This window comes from Scomber scombrus, chromosome 12, assembly GCF_963691925.1.
Source record: "Scomber scombrus chromosome 12, fScoSco1.1, whole genome shotgun sequence".
NCBI classification, from domain to species: Eukaryota; Metazoa; Chordata; class Actinopteri; order Scombriformes; family Scombridae; genus Scomber; species Scomber scombrus.
The window spans coordinates 17675256-17702734 of NC_084981.1; the positions used below are offsets into that span (position 1 = coordinate 17675256).

The 27479-nt window shown below is 39.6% G+C and overlaps 1 protein-coding gene across 1 annotated transcript; it reads left to right on the top strand.

Annotated features, from left to right (window-relative positions):
• Positions 1 to 12881: 12881 nt before the first annotated feature.
• add3b (adducin 3 (gamma) b) lies at positions 12882 to 27230 on the top strand. Its single transcript, XM_062430157.1, has 15 exons — positions 12882 to 13032; positions 13877 to 14131; positions 15088 to 15232; positions 15940 to 16091; positions 17093 to 17173; positions 18417 to 18566; positions 18834 to 18977; positions 20040 to 20138; positions 20706 to 20879; positions 22631 to 22891; positions 23089 to 23205; positions 24021 to 24110; positions 24231 to 24354; positions 25284 to 25379; positions 25566 to 27230. Exons 2-15 carry the CDS (start codon positions 13931 to 13933, stop codon positions 25808 to 25810), a joined length of 2079 nt encoding a protein of 692 aa, XP_062286141.1. The 5' UTR covers positions 12882 to 13032; positions 13877 to 13930; the 3' UTR covers positions 25811 to 27230.
• Positions 27231 to 27479: the final 249 nt, after the last annotated feature.

Genomic DNA, 27479 nt, shown 5'->3' on the forward strand with positions numbered 1-27479 from the left:
TTCACTAACACTTAAGTCTTTGCCTCTTTGTTATTATATTCATCTGTCGACCAGATATCTCCAAATGTACAAATGGATTTACATGATATTAGCTGGGCAGGTAGGCCTTGAGCCAAAGAACAATTGATTGCATTTTGGTAGTGCTCCAGATGTAGGATTTCCACCATTAGACAGTTATTGTTTTTAATCTATAACTATGAATTTAAGGGAGATAGAGGCTTCATTCCAAATCCTAAAGTTATGTTAGCAGGGTTGAAGAATCAATTTAACTCATAAATGACATGATAGAAATGATGTCTACGGGCGTAATTGTTGGCGAAGCTTTGAGGTCTTTGAATACCTCTCAGTTTGATACCACTAAGTCTAATGCCTCTGTGAGTCTGGGCATCAGCCAGGTTTGAAGAACTGCAGGACAAGAGATGATGATCACAGAAGGGGATATGCTTTTAATGCTTTTCATTTTATAATGAAGTTTGCTTTCCTTTCTTTACCCCTTCCCTACTGATTCTTTGCAGAGGTAGTAATTAGTAATTTTTAGGCAGTGCAGCACTCAGTGAGACACTGTCTCAGATATCCATCTATGCCTCTGTTCCTGGGGTAATTAAGGTTCGGAGTCACCTCAGGAGATATTGTGGCTCCTCAAACTAGCTGGCTTTGTCAATCTGAGGCGCAGTGTAGAGGGTAATATATGTACGAGACCGTGTTTGTGTGACTCTGTGTGTGTATGTGCAAGCATTGCGAAGGTAGGGTCTCCATTTAAATGAGGAGAGTTTGAGGGCAGCTCCTGATGTGAAGTGGGTGATGAAATTAAGAGCTTTTTACAGAATTCAGAGACAACAATTCAGAGAGTGGTAGAGTTAGGGAAATTGCCTCATGTCCTCCTGAGTGAAACTGTCTAAGTTCATTGGTATTGTCTGAGATGACAGGGCATAATTGTATGATGAAATAGGGGCTATTTTTGTCTTTATTACGGTACTGCAGAATGAAATTACACTGTATCTGCAACAACCATCAGGCTACCTTGAGTCATTTTAAGAGTGAGTCTTTTACTATTAAAATATTAATTCAATGATGCTGTCTGTTGTCAAGCAAATTACCTGGAACAAAGGTAATGAATCCCATTACATAAGTTAAAAGTTTTTCCAAATATTGGAATAATATAAAATATAATAATATGACAATGTAATAATAAATATATATTCTAAATATATATTTCTACTATATATTAAAAATAATATACAGTAGAAATGATAGACAATGAAGGCTGAGAATCAGTTATGATAATATCAATAAAGAACAAAATCTATCTATAATTAAGGACAAAGCGCATCCCAGTTGGCCCTATCACAACCACAACAGCAGATAATTGCTTTGTGCCTGAGACAGCCTCTTCAAGTACTTGGGAATTTGGTCTGACAGCACTGTATCCTTCTTCCAGCATTAAGTGAAACTCCAGTTGGGCATTGCTTTTTAGAACAGAGCCATTCTTCTTTCACTGTGTGGCAAGCAATGCTGCAACTGAACTCTGGTTAGGAGGTGGAGGGAGCCAAGAGCACTCCAGTCAGTCAATGAGGGGAGTCCGATTAACATTTTCATCCTATCTGGGTGTTTCAGTACAGATGCTGTATAAGGAGCCGGTGGTGTAAATGACCAAAGCAACATTACACATCTTGGCAATTGCTTAAATGACAAGACTGCAACACAAGAATGGCATGCTGCAAAGACTCTTGAATACAAAGGCCGTAGTATGTAGCCCCGAGGGAGAAGCCTTAATTTATTTACAAACTGTTGGGCTCCATGCTAAGTAACAGCAGCAGAGTCAAAGACTGCTGGTGCTGAAATAAAAGAAGCTCAAGAGAGAAGCAGAACCCTCATCTCCACCATTTCTCCCTGACAGGAGGCGCCTCATTTGTCCCACACTATCTCTGTCAAAACCCTCAACTATCAGATAATCATCCTCCCACTGCTAGATTAATAAGTTGATGCACTACACATATCAGCCTTTCAGAGGTATGTGTAATTGGTTTCACTTCGAGATGTGCTGCTCAGGTCTGATGCCAGTGCTTCTGACAAGTCGCAATCACTAGTACAAATGCTTCCCTCTTTAAAATTCTTGCTGAAAAGTCTCTTGCACGACTCTTTTGACTACTCTTTAGTCTCACAGCCTGTTAAAAGTCTGTGACATTACATTTTGTCATGAGTTATGAATACCTCATAGAAATACTTCCAGCTCTCTGTTTTTTTGCTCATCACACTGAGCAAATGACATTAGACCTATTACTGCAAAATAATATTAGTCCAGTAATTACTTAATTACTCCTTGAAGAGTGTTCTCATTCATTTCATACATGCATTTCAAGGTTTCATGGAACTTATATAAGCACTAGTCTATGTCAGATGAAACCACAGCACGGTTATATGGTCATTTTTGTCATATCTTTTACGTCAACATACCTGACATGTTCCCTTATCTGATGTGTGATGTCTTCTTGTAGCCAATTTTTGTGATCATATCACTACTTTTTTATGTGGCTTGAAGAAGATCCTTTATATATTGAGTCAATATTTACACATGAAATACTACAATATGTTGGTTCATGCTGTATTTGAATATATAACATTGCTTGTGATTATGGGTCAGTTTTTTAAAAGTAATTTTCTGTCTTATTTTTATGAAATCAGTTCAAGAGTCTTGATCCCATAGAATCCAGTCATGGAAATGTGTACCTGTGGTTACATCCTAATCTGCATGTCAACAGTACAGAGTATCTGACAGGTTCTCTTCACTGAAACAAACATTTGTTTTGCCCAAATCTGAGGCAAGGAAGTTCTGGCTCCACAGCTACCAGCCAGAGAGTGACATTCCCTACCTCCACTGCCCCAAGCTTCTTATTTTCTTGATTTTCCAGATAGCTGGTTCCACCTGTCCAAAAATGAATACAATCAAGAGAGCAAGATGAAGAGAGAGAAAGAGAGAGAGAAAGAGAGAGAGACAGAGAGAGAGAGAGAGAGAGAGAGAGAGAGAGAGAGAGAGAGAGATGGAGAGAAAGAGATAGAGAGAGCACCAAAGTGTTTGTGACAGGAGGAGAGGGGACGTCTTTTATTGTCATTATGTTTGCTGTGTCCTCACTAGATGGCAGTGTAGTGTAGGAATATTGTTTGACAATCATATCATAAACTTTCTCAGTCCTATGAGTGTGTGTGTGTGTGTGTGTGTGTGTGTGTGTGTGTGTGTGTGTGTGTGTGTGTGTGTGTGTGTGTGTGTGTGCGTGTGTGTGCGTGTGTGTGTGTGCGTTTGTGTGTGTGTGTGCGTTTGTGTGTGTGTGTGCGTTTGTGTGTGTGTGTGTGTGCATGTGTGCGTGTGTGCGTGCGTGCGTGCACGTGTGTGTGTGTGTATTGACAGGTATATGGCTTAAGAAAGGCAATAACTCCTCAAAGTTATGGCAGTATGGAGGAAGTTTTTGAGGCCTCGCCATCTCAATGTTTATTTTAATAACTTGTCTTCATTGGACCATGACCTTTGACCTCCCTGGGTGAGCTCTTTTACTGGGGACGTCCTGTGGGTGTGGTTCCATGATTGCAGAAAGCTCAGGAAATGAATGTTTTATCAGCCCGTGCTAAGACAACAACAACAGCGTAGTGGGTGGGAAAATAGAAACCTCTAAATTTATCTCATCAGCTGCTGCCAACTCAAATAAAATCATCAGTGGACAGTTTCCTGTTGGTTTCCCCCCTCAGAGCAGATTGGGACTTTCATTAAGTGGATACTATGTTTATTAAGATCATAAATGTGAGCAATATCACAACACAGTCTTGGCCACTCTACTAACTGAAATCTGCATAAGAAATTAACATATTTCATATTCTTGGTGATTCTTGCTGTCAGTGAAAGACAAACTGCAACCAGATCCACCTATAATAGACATGCCAGGTTTACTGTCTACCACACTGTCATGTCATTTATCATAATTGTGCATTTGTTACTATAATCAAAATGGCAACTCGCCACCTAATGTGTGTAATTATCATTTCTACATTCTCCACAGCAATAGCATGCACTCTTCAGACGCCTGATGTATTCAGGTGGCACTGTAAAGAGGCTGAGAATCATATCTTACTCATTCACTGTAAGAGAGTATGTGGGAGGAGGTGATAGCGGGCAAGCATTCCCTGTGTGCAATGTCCTCCTCGACAGTAAAATTTAGAACATGAGCCTTGCTCAATATGCAGAGGAAAAATATGCCTCACAGAGCTACTGGCAGGAGATTGCTGCAGATTTCCTCCATTCATAGTTAGATACAAAAGTAGCGAGTCATTTCTGCTTAATAAAACCTTTAGTGTTATCTTCAAAAGATCCAATTATGGAAGTGCTTTAAATCACATGTGATTTAGGGAAATTAGCCAGAACTACAGAAAGAGCGACAAAGTACCCACGCACCCATTTTTTCAGTCCAGTCCAGTCCCATCTGCATGCTAGCTTGGTCTCTAAAACCTCCTCTGACAAGTTTCCCTTGCTTTCCTGTGAGAATAGGCAGCCGCTGTCACAGAGGAGTCGAGGGAGTTTAGGAGATCAGAGGCAAAGCAGCAGTTGCCTCTCTTCAGGGAAAACCAGATGACCCTCTTCAAAGTGATAATGTAAACAGCTATCTAGCAACTGGTGAAACTGTGGGAGTTTGAAGTAAAACGAGGGGAATTCTCCTGCAGGAAAAGTGTGAAACCCACCAACACTGTAAGTTGTATACTTTTTTTAAAACCTTTTTTCTCCATTAAAGCAGGCATACACTGGAGTTAAGATAAAAGCAAATAAGTTATGTGGTATGGTGCAATTTTGTGATCTGTGGGCTTTGAGGCTTTTGGAGAGTACAAGATTATTGTCAGTATTCTGATAGCAGATAAAGGACACTTCATGATCCATAAGAATGGTATTTCTTGGCAGCATGCTCTGATGTGTTTGTTTTTTGTTTTCCTTGTAAGCATTTACAAATATATAATATCAAAAATAAATGGTTTATGAATGGTGTATATGGTGCATTATTTTTAATAGATATAACATTATAGTAGATCATTGCTTAACTGCCTGTCTGCAGCTGCACCATCAACTCCAGCTGCAGAGGCTTCAAACAGCTGCTTTCTATTAATGTCAACCTCTAGAAACATTACTCTCAACAAGCATTTGTTGACTTTAGATGTGGGGTTGGGGCAGCACCGGATTTCATAATACGTGTGCCTGGTGATGTGAGTTATAGACAGCCATAAAACAGAAAAGGCAGGTCGTGACCCAAACCCTTTCACCCAAGCAATAGATTGTTCCTGTTCCAGCTTGCATTTTTACAGTTTTCATTTTGTGAATTTTACGTTGGATTAAGTTTTATCATCAGCCACCTCCTCACTGAATGAATGCCATAACAAATGGCATTCTTTTATTGCACTCAATAAAATCCCAAAAGCTGAATTTGGATTTTTTTTTTTTTTTTTTTTTTAATGTTTGTAGTAAATGTCAGCTTTTAGCATAAATGTGAGCGGTTTATCACCACTTCATTTTCCCACAGTCTTGATTTGAATGTGACAACATACCAAGGATTTGTTAGCCAGACCACTACCTCAGCCTCAGTTAAAGTGAACCCCACACTAACCACTAGATATCCAACATGGAGGCCATCCAAAGAAAACAACTGTGGGGACCACAGCCAACCCCTCCACTTAGGTAAACAAAGTCTGTCTCTTACCACACCAGTGCAGTGTATGTCTATGTGTGTGTGCATGCATGCATGATTACGTGCGTGTGCTGATGCAGTTCTACGCCCAAAAGCTGTGAAGGCACCACTCCAACTGTAACAATGTAAATTGTTTGAGGTTCAAAGTGTGCTGTGTTGTTGCCACCCACCCTGCTGTGGGAGTGTGGCGGGACCATTTTTAGCAAGTTGTGATGACATATATTCTGTGTGAAATTGTCAAAACAATAGCATTGTTTTGTAGGAAAGAAAAAAAAAAACTTTGTGAAACAACATAACTTTTCCCTCCAACCTTCCTCGTCAGGTTGTTGCAAAAGCTTTAAATGCAAGTTGGGCCTAATGCAAATGTGCATTTTAACGTACAATATTCTTGAAAAACAAGAATAGAGTAGAGAAAATCTTGTTTTCAGTAGTGCAGAAGCACCTACATCCCTCCGTATTCAGTAACCTTTGCCTGTGTTTGGAAATTAACCATTCATAGGAGTTCAGCAGTTTGGGCATTTACATAGTTCTCTGAACAGCCATACAAATGGTCCAAATGCCCAAGCAAAATTATATCAACTCAGTTCTATCATCTATCATCTGCAGACTGATAATATCCCCACAGACAACAGCGTCAGGAACATTTGATTTCTGGGAATGTTTAGAGCATTGAAGAAGAAAAATATGAAATGTGATCCATGATTACATCAAGGTTGTGGGGGTCCAGACAATGTGCAGCTGTTTGGGTATGAAAAATACTGCAATTGCTTCAAAATATTTAAACATTTTGACATTTTTAATATAATTACACATAATTAAACAAAAATTAGGCTTCCCAGTGGTCACTGTGAAGTTATCTCTCTTGATCTCAACAGCTTCACACAATTTAGCTTGTACTCAGGTTTAAGGGTGACTGAGTTTATTAAAAAAAGAGGCCCCTCAGTGGCCAAAGTATAATTACCAGAGATGTATATTAGGGAGGGCTGGCTAAACTCTGAAAGGGTTATGGCCAATATTTCATACATGTCTATAGTTGCAGGGGAAATGGTGATTTCAATCTCGATACAGAATGTCTTTGGCTAATGAGGAGATACAACGACCCTTTACCTTGTGCTCCAATTATAAGACAGAACAATCATTCAAGGAGCAGAGTAACTGGTGTTATATTCACTTTTGAGGGCATAACTTCTCCTCATTGTATTTCACTAAAGTGCTAGACTTGGTTTTCTTTTTCATGCATATTGCAGACATCAGCCTCTTGTCTGCAAAAGTGGACGTTATCTGGCACCCTTTCACTCTTCAATCCTAATTTTGCCTCACACAAGCATTGGTTACTATGGCAACCCTGCCAGTACAGACAAAGTTGTTGTTTTTTGCTGCTAATTAATCATCATAAAAATGTAAATGTTCAGCTCTGAGTTTTACCAGTACGTTCAGCCTTGTCTCAATAAATCTTTCTCTCATTTTTAAGAAGTCTGCAAAAAAAAAAAAGAGATAACATTCTGCAGGGTTCCCAGGAACAATAGTTAAAAGCAGACTGTATTTTTTGTCCAGCAGTACTTTGTGGTGACATTTGTGGTACCTGAGAATGCAGGCTGAATTTAGATAATCGTCTTCCCCCATGTCAGCTGGAACAGCAGATGGGAGATTCTGCAGATTCCAGAGAGAGAGACAGACTGTTTCGCACCACGGCCTCATAATTAAATGACCAAATAGGTCGATCGTACCATGCACTCAAGAACGACCCATGGGAATGTTTTCTAATATGCCACCTCTATCGGCAACTTTCCAAAACCATTACAAATCACTGTTAAAAATAATTACGTTTTATGGTGTGATAATGCTGTAGTTTAGGTTTTGACACACAAAAACATTTGATTAGGGTTTGCGAAATATCATGGTTTGGATTAGAGCTGGAATTCTAGCAGTGAGTAAAAGGGGTTGCTTGGCTGTGATTGTCTGACGCAGGCATGCAGCATGCTCTCATGCACACCCAGAATGACAGGCACCCAGGGAGGGCTGGTAAAAACTGATATTTTTCAACGGTCCACTGGCCCACCAGGATTTGTCCCAGTATGCCTGATGGCCAGTAGCCTACGCCAATGGCAATCTACTGTTGCAGCAGTCAAACTGGATAAATTGTTTTGAATGTCACACAACCTCCGTGAAATGACTCATTTCACAATCAGAATTTGATCCATTCGGTCCGATAACATTTGGGAAGCCTAGAAGAGCTGCATGACTAATGGCAAAACAGGCAGCGTGAGAATGTTGCACCCAACATGAGATGTAAAAACTGCAAAATACACATTTACCAGGCGGTGATAGGCTTCCAGTAGGTGTGGACTCATGCGACAGATGTTCATTAATATGTAAAAGTTCCACACACACGAAATAAAATGATAACTTGAAATGTGGTGTTAGCTACTACTTACTTGAAGTTGGGCAGCCTCCGTCGTCATCGCATCACAATCGTAGTTACAAATTTTAAAAAACTGTCATGACTTGTGGTTGGCAACATGACATGGGAAGTGACAGTGTTCCCCTGCAGCTACTGTATGTCCACTTTCTGCCATCTATCTATCTATCTATCCATCCACCCAACTCACCACCTCCAATTATCGAGATCTGTCACCTAATATAGACGTCATCTGAATTGCATCACTTCTGCTGGTCATAATTACTACAGCAGCTAGATGTCAATCAAATGTAAATATCAGTTTTTGGGATTGCAAGCTGTCTTTAAAATGGTAGTCATTAAGTATAATAATAAGCAATGAACCAAAAACCATCACTTAGAACTTTTGATGTCATCCAGTTATAATACAAATAATGACTGATAATGTCTTGAAATTACTGTTATTGCAGCCCAGAATTATGGGGGGAAATGAGGCATGAAAAATAATGAAATGTCTGGTTTTGCTCACAACTTCCCAAAAACAACACTGGACATGCTGCTAAAGGCCCCGCTGAGCTTGATTCTCTGATTGAACTGAAAATTTCTTGTTGGAAAGTTGCAGAGTTCAGTTAAAAATATGTCCTGATTGTATTTTTCGTGCTCCTGATCCTTAGAGTCTTCTAATATTGAGTTCCTGCCAACCAAATCCAATCTAATATTTGTTTGTATTCTTTCCTTTCTTCACTCTACTGCACAATGTACTAAGGCAGTAACAGCATTTTATTAAAATAAAATAAATTAGTAAAGCAATTTAAATCAGATCAGCAAATTAGCTCTACTTTAAGAAACTAAAATCTGCATCTGAGACTTTCTTTGATGGTTTCCCATAATATTTTGTATACTGTGATTTAGTTTTTAGTAAAATATCTATCTGTGCAATATATGTGTGTGTGAAACTAACAGCAGCAGCATATGCCTCTGAAAGAGACATAAATTGACTTTATGGGTTTTATGTGGGTTTACTCTGGTTAGAGACAGGGAGTACCTGCACACTCAATCAATATATATATATATATATATATATATATATATATATATATATATATATATATATATATAGTAAGATATCCAATTATCTAATCACATTCACGTGTCAACACAGACAACGATAAAAAAACACTAATATGAAGGGTCATACAAATACAATAGAGGGTCTTGATGCTAATTGTGTGCAATTTTTCTGTCAATAAGTCACGAAAAATGAAATGAAAGAAACAATGAAAAAAAGAAAATGTCAAAGACTCATTTCATGAAAATAGTAGTAATAGGTGGGTACCATAGATTTACTCTTGTTCACACAATGGTTCTTCATCTAGCACAATACGCTGACAACTCTCGCCTTCTCTTATCCAAACCTTTTTTTTGCCTTGTCATAGTTTGAAGTCTCCCATTAACATCATCTTTCCTTGGGTTTGCTCTTGTCAAAGAAATGCAGTTTGCTGTTGTCAGTATTTTTCTTTCTAAGTTGTCTTTTGTTTTTCAGTTTCCACCACACAGTTGTTGGTTATCAGTTGGGTTTAGCTTGCTTTATACTTTGTGCTGATGTACCAGGAAGGTTGCTGAAAATAGGAGAATTTATCAACCCATGGCAAGTAAAACCTAAAGAGGAACTGATAAAATTAACTTGACTTACCACGTTAGAGATGAGGACAGGTCTTCTTTCTGACTTGACTATGACCATTAAAAAAGCTTTGGGATTCCCATGAACATTATGGCTCAGGCTTGTGTTTCCAATAAATCTCATCATGCATTTATTTCTTTTGCATTTCCTTAGTGATGCAAAATTTCAGCTACCAATCAATATGTAGATCTTTTTATGGTGGTGTCTCCCGGATTTATCCCATATCCTGGATTTATCTGAACCTCCTCACACCATTCACCCACCTGCCATCTGGCAGAAGGTACCAGAGCATCTGGGCCATCCATGACTCTACAACAGCTTCTTCCTTCAGGCATTCATGCTCTTCACCTCCCTGCTGCCTCCTCTCCGCCTCCAGCACTGCGCTATTATGTTATGCACAAATTAGTTCAGTTTATGTCCTGATGTTTTATGTTGCTGTTGCACCATAGGCTCCTGAGAAACAATCTTTCATCCCATTTGTATAGTTTCTAGAGTCTAGAGAATGATGGAGGGATTTTTTCTCTATTCCCTATTTCTGTTGCACATGTTTCTTTTTTCATTGAATTATCAAGGCAGCATTTGCGTGTGGGCATTCAGAGGCTCCTTCCAGTGGAGTAGCTGGTTCGTAAAAAGACAAAGGCGTGTTTTTATCTGTGGACATCAATATCCTCAACAGTAATCTGTATGAATGAGACGTCGACTAATAACACCTGACATTTAGCCAGTGATTCCAAGATACACTGCCCTCTCTGAAAAGTTCAAATAGCCAGCAAGAATGCGGGGGCTGCTGGGAGGGAGGATGTTCTACGTCTGTCTGTGAGTTCTGTGCACAGACATTTAAGCTTGTACGTGGTTTCGGTTGGAAATCTGCCAGAAGCAGGGAGGCAGGGTTTCAGGGTTTGAAGGGGTCACACAACTCCAGAGTGAGAAAGTTCTGCTTTTCATTACATCAACCCATATGTCCGCATAACTGCTCCGCCTACCAGACTCCACTCTGTTTCCTGGAATTGTTATGTCAGTCAGTGATCCAATCCTTCTCTCTCTCTTTCTCCCCCAAAATCTAGATATTTGTGTGAGTGTGTCTGATTGTGTGTGATTAAAGGGGTAATAACTCTGGGGGTTGGCAGGAGCAGTGTGCTGAGAAAATGAGAGATTCCAGAGTTGCATTCACTTGATATGGAGTTCATTTGAATATTGCTGCAATACTTTCTGGAGAGACTGACCAGCAAGGCAGAAAAGAGTTGAAAGGTGTCAGCAAGAGAATAAGGTTCCCTGCTCTCTTAGCAGGATACATTTGTAACGCTTTGTGTTCACTTTAATCCTGATCTTATTTTCCGTTTACAGTAAGAGAGCCAATTTAATTCACTTGAAGAAACGCAGCGTGCAAGTGTTTTCTGAAATAACCCAGCATGAGGCTCCATTACCTGATGTTATTATCACTATATAATCATTAGTTTCACTTATGTGCAATATGATTTGCAAGTAAGCAAAGCATTCAACAGCGGTCATTATTACCATGAAAAGTAAACAAGTAGTGGATGAGTAATTGGTGTAGTCAGTGTCCTGTATGAGATTAGGGCTGCAACAGCTATTTTCATTATTGATTCATCCGTTGATTATTTTCTTGATTAATCATTTGATCTATAAAGTGTCAGAAAATGGTGGGGAAAAAATGATTGATCAGTTTTCCCAAGCCCAAGTTGCAATCTCGAATGTCAACATTAGTCCAACAATCCACATCCCAAAGATATTCAGTGTATTAAGAAACCAGAAAGTATTCACATTTAAAAGGCTGGAATCATAGGATGTTTGTGTTTTTGGCTCAAAATGATTATCTTGCTGTAATCATAATGCATACCAATAGAAGTAAACAAGTAGATATCTTTTTAAAGTTACCTTGTTTTAGTGCCAAAATTCCCTCTTAGTTACTATACTTCTACTGCAGCTGAACAGGAAAACGCTGTCCCTCAAGACACAAAGAGGGAACTTTTTACTAAAAAGACTGTAACTGTGGAAGATATCCACTTAATTTGTCTAACTCAGACTGCTGAAGCCTCATATTATCTTCAGAGAATATTTTAAATACATTTTTGGCCCATAACGAGGACTGTGGATTTTTGTCCCTCATCACTTACATTGAAAGCATGGTTGGAGGGGATCTTTTCAGAGCAAGTATTAACAGGAGTAATGATTACAGCGAGCAAAACCTATTCCAATGTTCATATGGGCAGCTGACAAGACAGACATGAAAGATTAAAAAGCTATCCTTGGCGATTACATTTCTATTGACTGACTAATTGTTGCAGCTGCATAAAGCTTTTATTTATATCATATGTATTGATGCATGTGGGATAAAGTGTGATATGAATAAAAATATATATGAATAGAAATAGTGTCTTCTCCTCTTTGAGAGAACATATGTGTTGCGTTACTTTCTGTGAGCAAACATCCTATGTTTTTAAAAAAAAATGTTGTTGTTTTCTGGTGGAGGCACTCGTTTTTTGGAGGGAAGCACTTGCTCTGGCTTTGAAGTGCTCTGTTTTGGTATGGCAGGACCATATAGCTTTGATGAAAACCTCTAGCTGAGAGCGGCTGTGGGAACACAGGAGCCTCAGTTATTTATGAAATGAAGTGGCAGGAGTTAATGAATCACACACACACACACAGACAGAGAGAGAGGCAGAGGGAGAGAGGGAAGATTAATCAAAAAATCACAAACGTTGCTTCAAATCCTCACCAAGAACTGGCAATATAACAAGTTCCTTCAGGGATATTAGGGATTCCACAAGAGATAAAACAATGGCACAGAAATCAGGTCGCTGCAAGGATATGTAGGAATTACTAAGGAAAACTACAGTATGATTGCAAAGGAGAGCTTAAAAAAGCTGAACTCAGCCTGAGTGGCCATTCCTTTGTCCCGCTGAATACATAGAGGCCTGGTGGGTGGATAAGTGAAGTCACATGGTCACTTTTCCTTTTTCCCACACAAACACACCCACATCCTCCTCCATGCAGCCTCTCTTCTCTTCTTCAACTCACTACACACCCGCAGCGGGCAGTCAGGCAGCTCTGTCTGGATACTGTTGCAACTTGAGCCGTGCTACATTTTTCTCTCTTTTTTCTCACCATGTATCTGGAATAATATCCGCCTGGTTTGCCTTCATACACATTTCTGGAGCCTCTGCCGGAGAAACTCGACATCACATCGTCCGGAGGCAGTTCAATTTTTTTTTTCACAGGTAATTTTTCAACTTTCAGAAACAGTTCTCCTCGTGGTTTCTTATTCGCTTTGTATTAACTAAGTGTGAACTTGTGCAAGTCTCAAAGTGCAGCCTCTGGTACTAACTTATATCTGCTCCCTGCGTTTATTTTCCTACTATAAATGTTTTAAAGTTGTAATATGATGCCATGTACCGAGTGTTCTGGATTAGAGGCGACTTCTAAACACAGCAATTACCATGTTATTTTGTTTGCAGTTTTTGAAACTATCGCATTTCTAGGCCTAATGTAATGTGGCTGAGTTTAATGTATCCCTCCACCCCCACCGTCCAGGTAACACTGCAGCGCCAAAGGTGCTAACTGCTATTCAAAGTGGCTGATTTACATGAGGCCTGCCTTTGTTTACTGTTGACAATGCTTTACAGTTTGTGGCTGAGCAGTAGAAGTGGGAAAACTGTTGCTGCTGCTTTCATCCCACACTTTTTATGAGCTGGCCTTCATCTGTGTAGAGAAGAAAGAGCAACGTTTGTGCTGAAAACATACAAAGTGATGGAGAATGAATGCTGGTGAGAGGGAGATGTGTTTTAGCTCTGTGAGTGTGTGTGTGCAGAGGTCATTGCTGTGTTATTAAACTGTCCTATACAAAATACTTGCATTATTCTACCAGCAGCTCTGACCAAATCTGACTCTTTTTATGCACCGACAGCTTTGAAAAAGCTTCAATCATGTTCTCCTCTCCTTTTGTTTCCATCCATGTAATTACATGACTCACCATTGCACCCATATCTTTTCTGTTAAAACAATGCTGGTTGCCTTGACAGCCTGAATGTGAAGTAAGCAGCAGTGTTGCATCGTCTCCTACAGATTTCATAGGACGAACAGGGGCCGGGGCCGGGGCAGTGACGACTCTGCAGGAACATGAGCCTGGTGGAGGTGAGGCAGGCAGCGGGGTCCCTGACCCTGTCCCTGTCCAGCAACGACCCCAAGGAAAGCTACTTCGACCGCTTGGATGAGAGTGACCCTGAGTACCTCCGCAGCAGGAACATGTCACCGGACCTGAGGCAGGACTTCAACATGATGGGGCAGAAGAAGAGGGTCACCCAGATACTGCAGAGTCCTGTATGTAGCCCGCAGCTCTGTAAAGAGTGCCCTCCTACACACAAGCTTTCACTGTGTATTAGTAATGATCGGTGCTTTTAAAAGCTAGAGAGGCATACCGTACCTTCACTTGAGATGGACTGAAATGCATTGTTTGTTTGTTTTTGCCTTGTTTATATGATGGTCATTTCATATGCTCTGCTGTTGGTTTACTCTAAAATATATCTGCTGTAAAGCTTAGAAATGTCTGCAGCTACGGTCACAAAAATCCCCCAGTTTTAATATTGAAATAGCAGTTGTAATCTCTGTTTTGTCTTAGCAGTGTTATTACAGATTAAGTGTATAACTGATTATATTGAACAGTAAAATAGAGGGCATATTCTAAGCACCATCATATCTGTGTTGTAGCTTTTAGTTTTATTATCTCAGTATGATAAGGATGCAAACTGAGCAGTGCAGCCTGTTGAGATGGAGTACAAGGAGGTGCAACACATGCCCATGAAGTGCATGAACATTAGACAAGCCCACACTGATCTGCGATTACATAACAGGCCCAACAAGTGGAACTTGCCTCATCACCATGGGAACCGTGGTCGGATGAAGCAGAATGCAGGAGCTAAGCTGCAGCACATAGGAAAAATAGTGCTGTTTCAAGATTCACAGGCTACTCTTGAAAGCAAAAATTTATAGTCTGGTTTAATAAGACCCCCCCCCCCCCCCCCCCCCCCCCCCCCCCCCCCCCCCCCCCCCCCCAAACACACAAAGAGGTTTTTTTAGTGGTCTGTAGTGATTTGTGTACACTTGTAATAAAGAGGAGAGGATGCTGAGCTCATTGACACATCCCGAGCAGGTGTTGAACTGATGTGAAGGTCGGGTTGTGCTTATAAGAGTTGCTAGGTTAATAGAAGTTTAACAGAGTGTTTGTATTTCTTCTCCTCACCTCACCCTGAATGACAAAAAAACTTTTTTCTTCACAGGTATTTAAAGATGAACTGGAAGGCCTGATTCAGGATCAGATGACGAAGGGCAACAACCCCACAGGTCTCCTGGCTCTCAGACAGATTGCTGACCTGGTCATGGCGAATACCTTGGGAGGAGCTGGCGCCTTGACATCACCCATCAGTGAGTTGTAGAGTGTGTGTTTGTGTGTGTGTGAATGCCTCCATCTATCTCCCTTCTGTCCTGATTGTCATGCAGTGTGTATACTCTGTCTGTGTGCATTATGCAGGCTGAATATCTTTATTGTCAGAAGCTGAATTCTCAGGCTCTTGTGACTCCGAACAACCCTGAAACAGCAGAAAAGGCAGAAAGTTGTTGACAGCATTCTTGATTGTCAATGTTTCTATTAAGAGCCCCCATGACCAGTCTTGGTAATGAATTACAGCCGTTTGCAATGCTAATTATGTTAGCATAACCTCTATGCCTTATGTTTCCGGGGAGGTCACAAAGCAGCCTAGAGCAGAAAAGTTTGACTGTTGAAACTGTAAATGTTTGGAAAATGTCACTTTAGTAAAATGTCTGAGAAGTCACTGAGGCAGACCTGCTCTTGTAAAAGGCTAAAGTGGCTGTAAAAGATAAAGCCTTCTATCATTAAATGGCCTTATATGGTATTACAGTCCAAAAATATCCTTCTGTTTCTTGATGGGAATTCTAAGAAAAGTCTTTTTTTAAGCTTCAGCTGGACAGACTCCCTGGGATGTTTTAGCTTTACATGCTGTGGAAGCAAGCCATGTAAACATCCGTGTAGATGTTTAAAAAAAACCCCAAAAAACAAAGTTAAGTGTTTGTAATGCATAGCAAGTTACCAGTGATGTTATGTGTTGTGGCAGGTTTTGGGATGGTAACTCCAGTCAATGACTTGTACGGCATCGAGTCTCCATCCTTTGCTAAGGGGGAGAAGCAGAGTCGCTGCAGGCTGGCCAGCCTCTACAGGCTTGTTGACCTCTTCAGCTGGGCTCGTTTTACAAGCTCCTACATCACTGTGAGTACAACTTCACCATCACGCTCCAGTGCACATCTAATTACGTATGCCGCGCAAGGCTTGTGTATCTTTGTGTGAGCTTTGTGCTCTCTAGCTGCTGGAAGGCCTGAAGGGGAGTACATCTGCATTTTCAGAATCCATATATTATTTATGGTTTAGAAAAGTCAGTTTTGTGGATGTGAGTTTCCCCAATAGTGAGAATTCTCACTGAAAAAGGTGATGAACACCTGAGATAACAAGATGTAAAACTCGTATTTTTCCTAAAGACAAGGCTTAGAAAGTCAGTTTTTGAAGCTTTCAGAGTGAAGGGATCTTTCCTCTGTGGTTGAGAGTTTCCTGTAACCTTGAACAGGTGAGATGTGTCTCTCAGCTCTAAGTAGCTGCTAACCCAATTTAAAGATTTTTTTTAATGTAGAGATTAGGTCTCCTGTGGTCTTGGTGCTTTTTTAAAAGTGCAGTATGTAGAATTTAGTGGCATTTAGTGGAACAGACTAGGCAGAAATGGAATATAATATTTCTAAGTATGTAATTAGTGTTTAATCACCTGAAAATGAGAATATTGTTTTTGTTACCTTTGAATGCTCCATGTATATCTATATAGGGAGCAGATCTTTTTACACAAAGTCATGTTTCACCAACATGTTTCTACAGTAGCCCAGGATAGACAAACCAAACACTGAGATAAACGTTCTAGAGAGTTTTTCGACTGTCATGGCCACTGCAGATTCTCCTACACACTTGAAAGGAGAGGGGTATTCCGATGGTTGCTAGATGCCACTAAATCCTACACACTGGTCTTTAAGAGACTTTTTGAACCTGACAAGAATGTATTAATGGGGGAAAACACTGCAGCATTTCTCCTGTGCTTAACAAATACTGTTGTACAGTGGATTAACACTTTTCACATCACAAATGTTTCTTAATGTTGGATTTTGACTTATGTAATCCATGTTTTTACCTAGATAAGTTTTGGATTTTATAATATGTTCCTTTTGTCTTAGGTGCGTGTCAGTAAAGAGCAGGATCATGTTCTCATTAATCCACGAGGTCTGTCTTTCAATGAGGTGACGGCAGCAAATTTGGTAAGAACAATGTCTGTCTGTGTGTATGCCATCATTTTCCAATTTTCCAGTCATGAGTCAGAATGAATTGTCACAGTGTTTTGGTACTTATACTAGGATTGTTTTTTTTTTAATTCTTGTTGAAATGTCATGCATTGTCATTATAAATCCATTAAATTGATACAATACATTTTCAAAATACAAGTAAGGAATAGGTACTGGGGAATGTTTGTAACTTTTTACTGGAGATGGCTAGGCATCTGCAAGTGATAATGTATTGTTGTCAGCTATATCTAACACTGATAGATGTAAATCAGTTCTTTTCTAGGTTTCTAGATGGATTTAATAGTAAAGGCTAAAGTTTTCAAAGATGATATTTCTTGGCAGTTTCTCACTTACACAGACTACCATTCAACATATTCTAGCTCTCTCTTCTCTCTGTTGTAAGTTGTCATTTGTCTCTATTCATGTACTCTGAGCACATTAAAGTCTCTTCAGCAAAGACCTTTTTTTTTTTTTAAATGAAGGACATTCTAATTTGCAAGTGCTCAGATCCCAATATGACAGTACAGTGTTGTATTAATGGCAAGAACCACTAAAAATGAAACCATCTTAGCCTACACTGTATACTGTATGTCAAACATACAAGTATAATAAATATGTAGTATGCAGTGCCTCATTACAGTGATGAAGGTCAAGCTTTTTTGATCTGAATCAAGGTCATGTCCAATAAAACAGGATCACATGTAGATTTTTATTTGTATTTTAAAATATAAGATGTGAAAAATGTTTGACAGTTTGGAGTTTGAATGTGGACTGATGAAGACTGGATCACATGGTTCTAGGTAGTCAGAACTTTTAATAAGGGGCTCCTCATGCTGCCATTTTGCTCATTAAAAAGTTTTAACAACAACGACTCATTAGTCCACATCCTGTCACAATTGTCCTGTCTGTTGAGACACTGTTTTGAGATTTGAGTTGGCTGACGTGCAGAGATTCCTTAGTTTGGAGAATCAGTTTTTGTCTCTAAGTGAATTGCATCAATATAGATGTGTGGTTTCATGTTTTTGTTTATTGATTCAGTCATATGTAAGCATGTATAGGTTAATATTGAACATTTCTATTCTATGTTCTAACTAATATTGAGTTGGTTCTTTGTTTAAATGGCTGCTGCTTCACTACAGTAGCAACAACTACTACTGTAACAACAACTGTAGTAGACTGCCAGCTGACATCCTTCTCTAACATTCTGTTTTATTTGTAGGTGAAAGTAAACATGATTGGTAATGTTGTGGACCAGGGTTCTACTGATCTGGGTATTGACCATTTTGGATTTGCTCCTCATGCTGCCATTTACTCCATGCGCCCTGATGTGAGATGTATCATCCACATACATACCCCTGCCACAGCTGCTGTAAGTATGCTCCAGGCTAATAATATACGAGCTTAATCAAAGCATAAAAACTGCTGCTAAATGTTTATTTTGCACCAGAGGAAAAAGGCTGAATTAAAAGCAGCCCCCTGCATGCTTAGCCCTTTCCTTTGAAGCTCGGCAGTAAAATGCACAGCACATGATGAACACTGCTGTGTTGAATTTTTATTTGTGCCTGATAGCAAAAATGTGCCACCATTTACATGTCAGTGCGTCACAGTTACTGTTGCTTTTATCCCATGTTAACAGGTGTCCTCGATGAAATGTGGAATCCTGCCCATTTCCCAGGAGGCTTTGCTTCTGGGAGACGTGAGCTGCTTTGGTTACCATGGCAGCCTGGATAATAAAGAGGAGAAGGTGGCGTTTCAGAAAGCTCTGGGCCCTACTGCCAAGGTACTGTCAAACCAAGGGACTCCATTAATGAAAGGCTCAATTTCACATGGGATGCACAGTAAATTATCCTGTATTCACAACAGGATGTATATGAGGCCGTTTGTAAACTGCTGGTGAATATAGATAAATTAATACTGTATACATTCTTACATAGAGTATATTATACAGATGTACTAAATTGAATACCGTTCTTTTGCCAACCGAAGTCATCATTGAGGCACTGCACTAATTTTATAACTGATGTTCAATGACTACTCAGCATGTAATGTATTAATGTCTTTCAGACTCTAGAGGAAAGTTTCACAAGTCTGATAATGGTGATGTCACGGGGATGAAGGTTATTTCGGCTTTATGATAGAAAGCCAGTGTTACAGACAGAGGGTGTGGAGTTTTAAAGACATGTGCCTTTATTAGGCAGGGATGTCATATCAGAGTTATTGTAATTACAAGCTTCTGACTTTAAAATAATGTATATGTCGATGTATGTATATGTTTGTAATTACGACTGTGAAACTGGGATTTTCTGATATATGTGCAATTTGGCACTTACTAATAAGGAAATGCCTGAAAACCAAGAAAACCTTATTTTTTTGTGCAGAACCTCTGACGATTCACATTCATAATAATGTGATACAGTCCCAAACCAACATCACCCCTAAGTAAACTCAAAAATATTCACAGAATTGAATCCAAACATCTGGCAAGGTCCTAACAAAAACCTTGAAGGTTCACATCGGAATTATTCATGGATAGATGCCCAAAAGCCGTCTGTAGTTGATACCATGAATTCAGCTCTATGCCTTTCATCTTAGGGAGACATAGGTTGGATTTTTGCTTTAAGATGCAGAAATTGTATTAATTCTAGATATGTATCATGTCAAAACAAGTACATTGTTAAAGAAGCATTTATTAACATGTATTTATCAACACATAAATTAATTAATGCACATGAGCATATCTGAATATGCCAATGCATTTGCTCATCTGGATTTGAGTGTATTAGTGTATCATAGTGATTATTGTGAGCCATTAATAAGCTCAAGTGTTTCCTATGTTTTGCAGGTGATGGTCCTGAGGAACCATGGGCTGCTTGCTTTGGGAGAAACAGTGGAAGAAGCTTTTCATTATGTGTACCACTCCCAGCAAGCATGCGATATCCAGGTATTAAAAGGTTGATTTGTACTATTGATTACCTCTGCTTGATTTTGCAATTTAATTACACCATTCAGGCTACAGCAATTTGTAGACTTGAATGGAGCCTTGATACATATTTACACATTTATGGGTTAGCTACATGTGTATAAATCAGTCATATAATTCTTCACTTTTAAACACACGTTTCCTGTTTTAACAAATCAGTAAGACCTGGTTGCAAATATCAAAGTGGAATCAAAGCTGATGTCTGACATACAGTATTGTTCAACAAAGTCAGATATGTGGTAAAGAGCTCTGTTCCCAGTTAGAACAGGTGGAACCCTGTGGTGTTACTGACACACACCTGTTGTTTTGTGTCAGGGATACGCTGTGGGTGCTTTTTCAACATCCAGCTGTGTCTGGATTGTGTTTGTTTTTGACACATATTGAGAGCTCAGGTCACATATGATTACAATTCTTTAAAGTTGCCAAACCAAATGTTTGAGAAGAAAGTTGTCAGTGAATTTGTGCTGCATGATCATTTTCTAATAATTTTCATTATTAATCATTTTGTTATTAAATGCTCTTGTTTAGTTGAATGCTTTGAGGTGTGCCGGCAGCACGGACAACCTCGTGCTCCTGGACAGAGAGAAGTTTAAACCCCTGACCCAGGGAGTGGCTGCTGCCGGGGTGGTAATCGACAGTGAGGTCAAGTGGAAAGTGGGCGAGGCAGAGTTTGAGTCCCTTATGAGGATGCTGGACAACCTGGTGAGTGAACCCTAACCTGTGCCCTTTACCCATGATGCTCCGAGTTTCCTGTCTCTAAGGCGCTTCCTCGGGAAATGTCTGATTAGGGAACAACAATGAAGCTATATGTGTGGGGTTTTTAAAAAAATCTTACCTCAAAAATGTGTGATTGGATCGTGTTTTTGTATTGTAGACGTCTATGTGTGAACATTTTTCACTACAATAACAAACTCATGTAACTATTGTCAGACCGTGTTAAGCATGTCTGTGGCTAACATGTTGTCCGATGGTCTTGTTCTACCCTCAGGATTTCTGTGCTTTGCTGCACTTCTGTCAGTTAGAACCGTGCTTTTCTTACCACACTACTAATAGCCAGGGCCTGATATGCTCTGTGGACACAGAAGATGTCAGATTATGTCTATATGAGTGTGCTTCTAGTTAACAACTGTGGCTGAAGAGGGCTGCAGCTGTTTCAGCTCTGTGTGATCATAGCCCGCCCACCCTCTCAATCATAGCTTCCAGATGGTAAGGCATGCTGTGGGCAGTTACAGCCACAGACCACACAATCACTTAGTGTAAAGACTCTAGTGCACTCAATTTTGATATCAGATTTGTTGTGTTCGCTAAGTGCAAATGCACACACACACTGCAGCGGGACGTCTGTCTGTCCATGCCAGAAGGTGGAGTTTGCTAGTTGTGCCGAATGCCATGATGTCGGAAATGATCGCAATCGTTGAAATCCAAAACACACAACAAGAGCCCTGGCTGCTCTAAAGGTCACAGCTAATAATACAGGAGGAAGAGGATGATTTGGAACTGGCCCTATGTTTACAGCAGCAACAAGAAAAACATTTAAAAAAAGGACATGCTGTGTCACTTTTTTTAAATAAACGAAGAGATTAAATGGAGAGTTAATAATTATCTAAAAGCAGATGAGGAGTGCGGACGAAGAGAGTGTGTTAGTCAAGTCAATGAGCTAACAAAAGTAACCACTTTCATTCATAAAGTTATGTTATCCATTCATTATATTTAAAAAGCTGTCCAACACATTGAAAAAGCAATTAACAGCACCATAATCAGTGCATCAGAAATGAGGTATTTCAATGGTGCAATTGATGTATTCTGTATTTTGTGTATGGGCCATGATTCAGACCCAAACACATTGTAATTGAGGGTGTTTTGTTCTTTAATCAGAACAACCTACATGCAATAAGTGCAGCTACTCACATGACACTGCTAACCAATTAGCGACTGTGCATTGGGGGCACTGAACAGTTCTGAAAAATGTCTAAAATCTCTGACAAGCTCTGCCTGTGACCATCAAAGCCCAATGCAGAGATAAAACTTGTCATATGGCCTGTGAGAAAATGGCAGTTTTGGTTTTGATTGTAGTGCTGGACTGCCAGCTTCAGACTGTGCTCTGCTCTCACTGCGAGCTCCCATCAGTGGTTTTTGAGTTGTCTCTCCTTGTCTTTGATGTATTGTTAACAATGCACTCCTTCAAAGTTTCATCTTTTCCCTCTGAAACTGGTCAAGTCTGCACAAATGCTGTTTGTATTTGCAGCATTGTTTAAATATTTAGAAGCACTGTGGAAGTGGATCTTGGGTGGCCCGTGCATCCTTTAAATTCTGTATCTTAACAGTTGATACAGAAAGTTTATTATTGAAAAGTTTGTGAGGGAACAATGAATGACACTGCAGAATACTGCAGACACTTCTGGCAAAGGAAAATGTTGTTTTAGATAACTATTCCTCTCTGTGTGACCTTCTAGGGATACAGAACAGGCTACTCTTATAGGAACCCCATTGTCCGTGAAAAACCTCGGTCCAAGAACGATGTGGAGATCCCTGCCACAGTGTCTGCAGTGCCACTGGAGGACAGTGAGGTGGGTCTGCATAGCCCCTTCAAGTTTATGGTGCAGAAACAGCAGAGAGAAAGGACTCGGTGGCTTAATTCACCCAACAGCTACTTAAGGGTCAGTGTTCCTGAACAATCACCCAGCGGAGATGTCAGCCCCAGGACCAAGACAATGGTGCGTTGAATTTCTGTTACACTGTAGCATGAAATTTAATAATCTAACTCAAAGTGTTTTGGCCTCAGAAGGAAACTATGATCTTGGAAGCTGCTGTTACTTTATATTAGCCTGCCATCCTGTGGCCAGTTTGATGAATGCATGTTTTAATGTTGAGTGTTGAAGTTTTCCTTATTAATCTGTTTTTCTTTCCTCAGTGGATGAAGTCTTCACAGCCAGGAAACAAAATTGGCACCCCAATAAAGATTGAGGACCCTAACCAGTTTGTCCCACTTAACACTGATCCCACAGAGGTTTTGGATAAGAGGAACCAGGTGAGTTGAATCATCAACATGTTATAATCCTGGACAGCAGAGACTCAAAAAGATGTTTTACTCATTCTTACATACTTTCATCTCGTGATTAATCAGGATTGGAACTGTTATTTAAAAACATTACACATATTTTTACACTGAAATACAGTATAGTGTATGCAGTATATAAATTGGTACTAAAGTCTTGTATATCACTTAACTGATGCTGATTAGAGACACAAATATGTTGCATTTCATACAGAATCACTCATACAGCTGAAGAATTGATCCATTAAAGAACTGTGCTGTTATTTGCTGAGTGTGTCTTAAAACAATAGTGAGGTGCCCAAATGAGCAGCAGAAGAAGTTACAAATAAAAATAGTTACAAAAAGAGGAAATTTGGCATTAAGAGGAATTTTGCATGGAAGGAGGGCTGTAGATTCGTCCCCTATCATTTACATGGGAATTATGATGGATCTCTATAGGCTCATATGAACAGGAGGGATGATTACGGCAAGAAAAACGTGTCAGTCTTAATTTGAGCACCTGACTAATGTTTTAGGACAGACATGAAAAACCGTGAACCTTTACTATTTATTCAAACTCTCACTTTAACGTATCGAAACTGTAAACTGGACCTCTACTGTGCACTTTATGTACCTCTGTTGTTGTTGTTTGTTTGTTTATTATATTTTACTCTACCTCACTCTATTTCCCTCTGGGCATTAATAAAGTTATCTATCTATCTATCTATCTATCTATCTAAAGGACTGTATATAATGTCAAAGATATCTGAATCAGGTTTAATATGATTTTGATGAAAATATTTGTTCAGATAAAAGAACAGCACAGAGGTGACTTGATGACTTCCGGACCAAAGTCTCAGTTATTAGCAGGCATTGTAGTGGACACCGTACCAGGCCCAGTGAGTATATTAAACATCACACTCTCAGCACTGCTTCATACAGAATGCATCACTCTATTTTAGACATAAACATTCTCCCAGACCTTATTGTTCCTCTGTTGTTGCTCTCCTCTCTGTCAGGCTTTCATCATTGAGGATGAAGAGCAGACTCGCTCTCTTCCCCCCAACCCGTTCAACGAGTTCACAGAGAAGGTGCTTGAGGAATACAAGAACATGGTGGAAAAAAAGCAGCAAGGCCAAGACGGTACTCATTGCTATCCCTCATACACTGTCTCTATCAGTCAAGCTGTTTCTTTACCATTAGAAAGCTTTACAGTCCGGGGCATAGAAAACCTCTACTTACTGTAATCCTACTTGGGCTTACATGGGGTCATATCTGACAGCATCCCATGTAGATGGTGTGCATCTGATGTTTTGAAGATAATCCTTTGCGGTCATGTAAGGTCATGAAAGAAATTGAGATGCAGAGACAAAGCAAATCTTGTGGGACATGATCTGACATCATCAAGCAAGGCCAGCATTAGAGCAAAAATGGGAGTCTGGGACCCATTAAATGCTGATTTCTGTAGAAGTGTGAATCACATTAAAACTGGTTTGATCCAGCAGACATTATTGTATGGGAATATGAATTGAAATCTGGGGCTGATGCTATTATGTGATGGTTTTCTTCCTTACAACTTGTAGTTTTATGTGCTCTACATGTTTGCTGTACACACTTTATCCTCATAAAAACTCTGTTGTCAGCTTGTAATCCAGGAAGTTAATTAGTCCAGTCAGAGTGCTTGGTTCCTGCCTGGAGGAAATGTGGGAACTAAGTTCACTAAAATGATGAGATTCCTGAATTCCTGCTGAGTTGAAAGTTGTCTCAGAAGGAATGAGAGATGAGCTGCAAAGACATCAGTAGTGTCAATCCACTCAGGTCTCCGTTATGACTTTGGACAAGGAAAAAATGTGTGCGCAGGAGTGAACCATTTCTACAGCTGTGTGTTAGAGCAACCTTTTTTTTCACAGAGGCAGTTCACAAACTCATCTGATAATAAACCGGGCTATTGTTCAGTGCCTTCTGCAAACAGTAAAATAAGTGCAAGTCTCGATGACATATTTTTCACCTAAGCCTCACTTACCAGAACATACCGACTGTGATGAATAACTGACCTCTGATCATTTTTACAGACGATGATGATGCCACTGATGCAGATGAGATGACAACATTTGATGGCTCTACTATCTCCCTTTCCCTCTCTCCCATCATGACGCCAGCTAAGCAAGGTAATAAGCTAGTCAAGAGCTATTTAAAGGTTTCCGTGCAGTTGCTTGTTTGTATGTTGTTTTATGTCAATATTTACTGTATTAGGACCTGAAATACCTTAAAATTTGATAGATCACAGGCGCATCTGTGTGATTGCAATTCTTCTCCACATCCCTCTCCGCTGACTTGGTTTAATCTGTTGACAGACGCAATACCCAATGGGAAAGACCACTTGGTGGAGCTGGAAGAGGATCTGAGCATCGAGGTATCCAAGCTGAGCGTGAGCACTTCGGAAACGGTGGAAATATCCATAACAACAAATGAGAAGACAGGGGAGGAACAGACCCCAGAGAGCCAAAGCAAGTCCCCCAAGAAAAAGAAAAAGAAGTTTCGCACACCTTCATTCTTGAAAAAGAGCAAGAAGAAGGAGAAGGACAAAACAGAAGCCTGAGTGCATTAACTGTAAGAACGATGAGTGTTTTGCTAGGAAAACAACTGAGTTGCCTTCTTAATTTTCAGCTTGTTGAAGGGAAGTTCATCATTTAGTCAGAAAGTCTCCCAGGACAGTGTTGTTTTTACATCCTGCACATCCTTCCTCATTCACAGCTATTATTTCATGTGAAAGTCTTTCCAAGATGTGCCAGCAGATGGTAATATGGATGTGTTTTCTTTTTCCCCTGTGAGAATTTGTGATTGACCGCTCCTGAGGGCTCAGTGAAATGAAATGAAAGGTAAATGGGGGGGGGGGTGTATTTGTGGTTGTTTTTACCCATATTTTTTAATTGGGTTCAAATTCATGAATTCATTAGATTTGGGCCTGTTTAGTGTTTGTGATTTTCTTTTCTTTTTGCACAAATTCATTTTTGAATGTATACTGAAAGATTTAACACCAGTAGTGTAACAGTGGCTGAACAAAACCACTAATATACAACATTTAGCCTTCCAAGAAGTACGATTTGTATCTGAACATGTTCATAGTTATACTATCTTGTAATAATATATGTTGGTTTATATTATAGATATTACATTATAGTGTTTGATGATTTGATAGTCTACATATTTACTTTACATACTAACCTTTATACTAAACATGCTGTGATTGATGATACAATAATAATTCATGTTTTTACATTTATGTCATTGGCATTGTTCCCATGGTTGCTGCTTTATTGTAATTGTGAGAAGGAATTGACTGTGACTGACAGAATGAGCTCAGCAAAGTGATGATTCTTGCTTATTGATGGTTTTGAATGAGAAGTTTCGACTTTTACAGAATATTTAAATTTCTGTTGGGATGGGAGCTGGCAAGCCTGAATCACAGGAAGTTTAGTTGAACATGATGGATGTTTTTGACTAATTTTGTCCAAATATTCGGTTGATGGCAATATGCTGTGGAAAGCTTTTCTGTGTAGCCACTGTTGTAGATTGATATAAAAATATATTAGAGGATCATATATTTACATCCCAGTCAATAATGTGAATGATTTGTTTTGACCCAAAGGGAGTGAATTCTTTGCCTTTGTACATAGTTTGTATGTGTGAAGTTCTTTTGTTACGTTAAACCAAATGTTAGACAATGAAACAAAAATGTGACAGTACAATCTAATAACATTTTAACACTACTTTTATCTTTTTTTTATCCACCGTAATGAAGCTCCTTCTTTACTAAACATGCACCACACAATGTGTTTACAAATGATGTACGTTGTGTACCTAGTGCTCGTATTTCCTCTGTGTTTACATTGCTATTTGTATTGCCTGGGTTTATCCACGGTGCTTTACATTACAGTCACCTGGCCTCAAAGTCAGTCCTTTTAAAATTGCCTTCCAGTCTGCCTGATGTAATAAAAGCTGGGATATGTTTCCATAAGAGTTTTATTGCCCTCTTGCTTATTGACTGAACGATATTTGATCTTTAAACATGAACAAGTTGTTGGTTATTTATGCATTTATTCCACAACACGCAACATTTCATTGTGCGAAAGTCGAGCCAATCATATCCAGCTCCAGGAGGCAAACCGACACCTCCGGTATGAAATAAAGCTTTCTGCCAAACTATCGACACAGCTTCCCTCTTTTTAAAAAACAGCAGCGTCCCCCTAAAACAATGCACTCCGTTC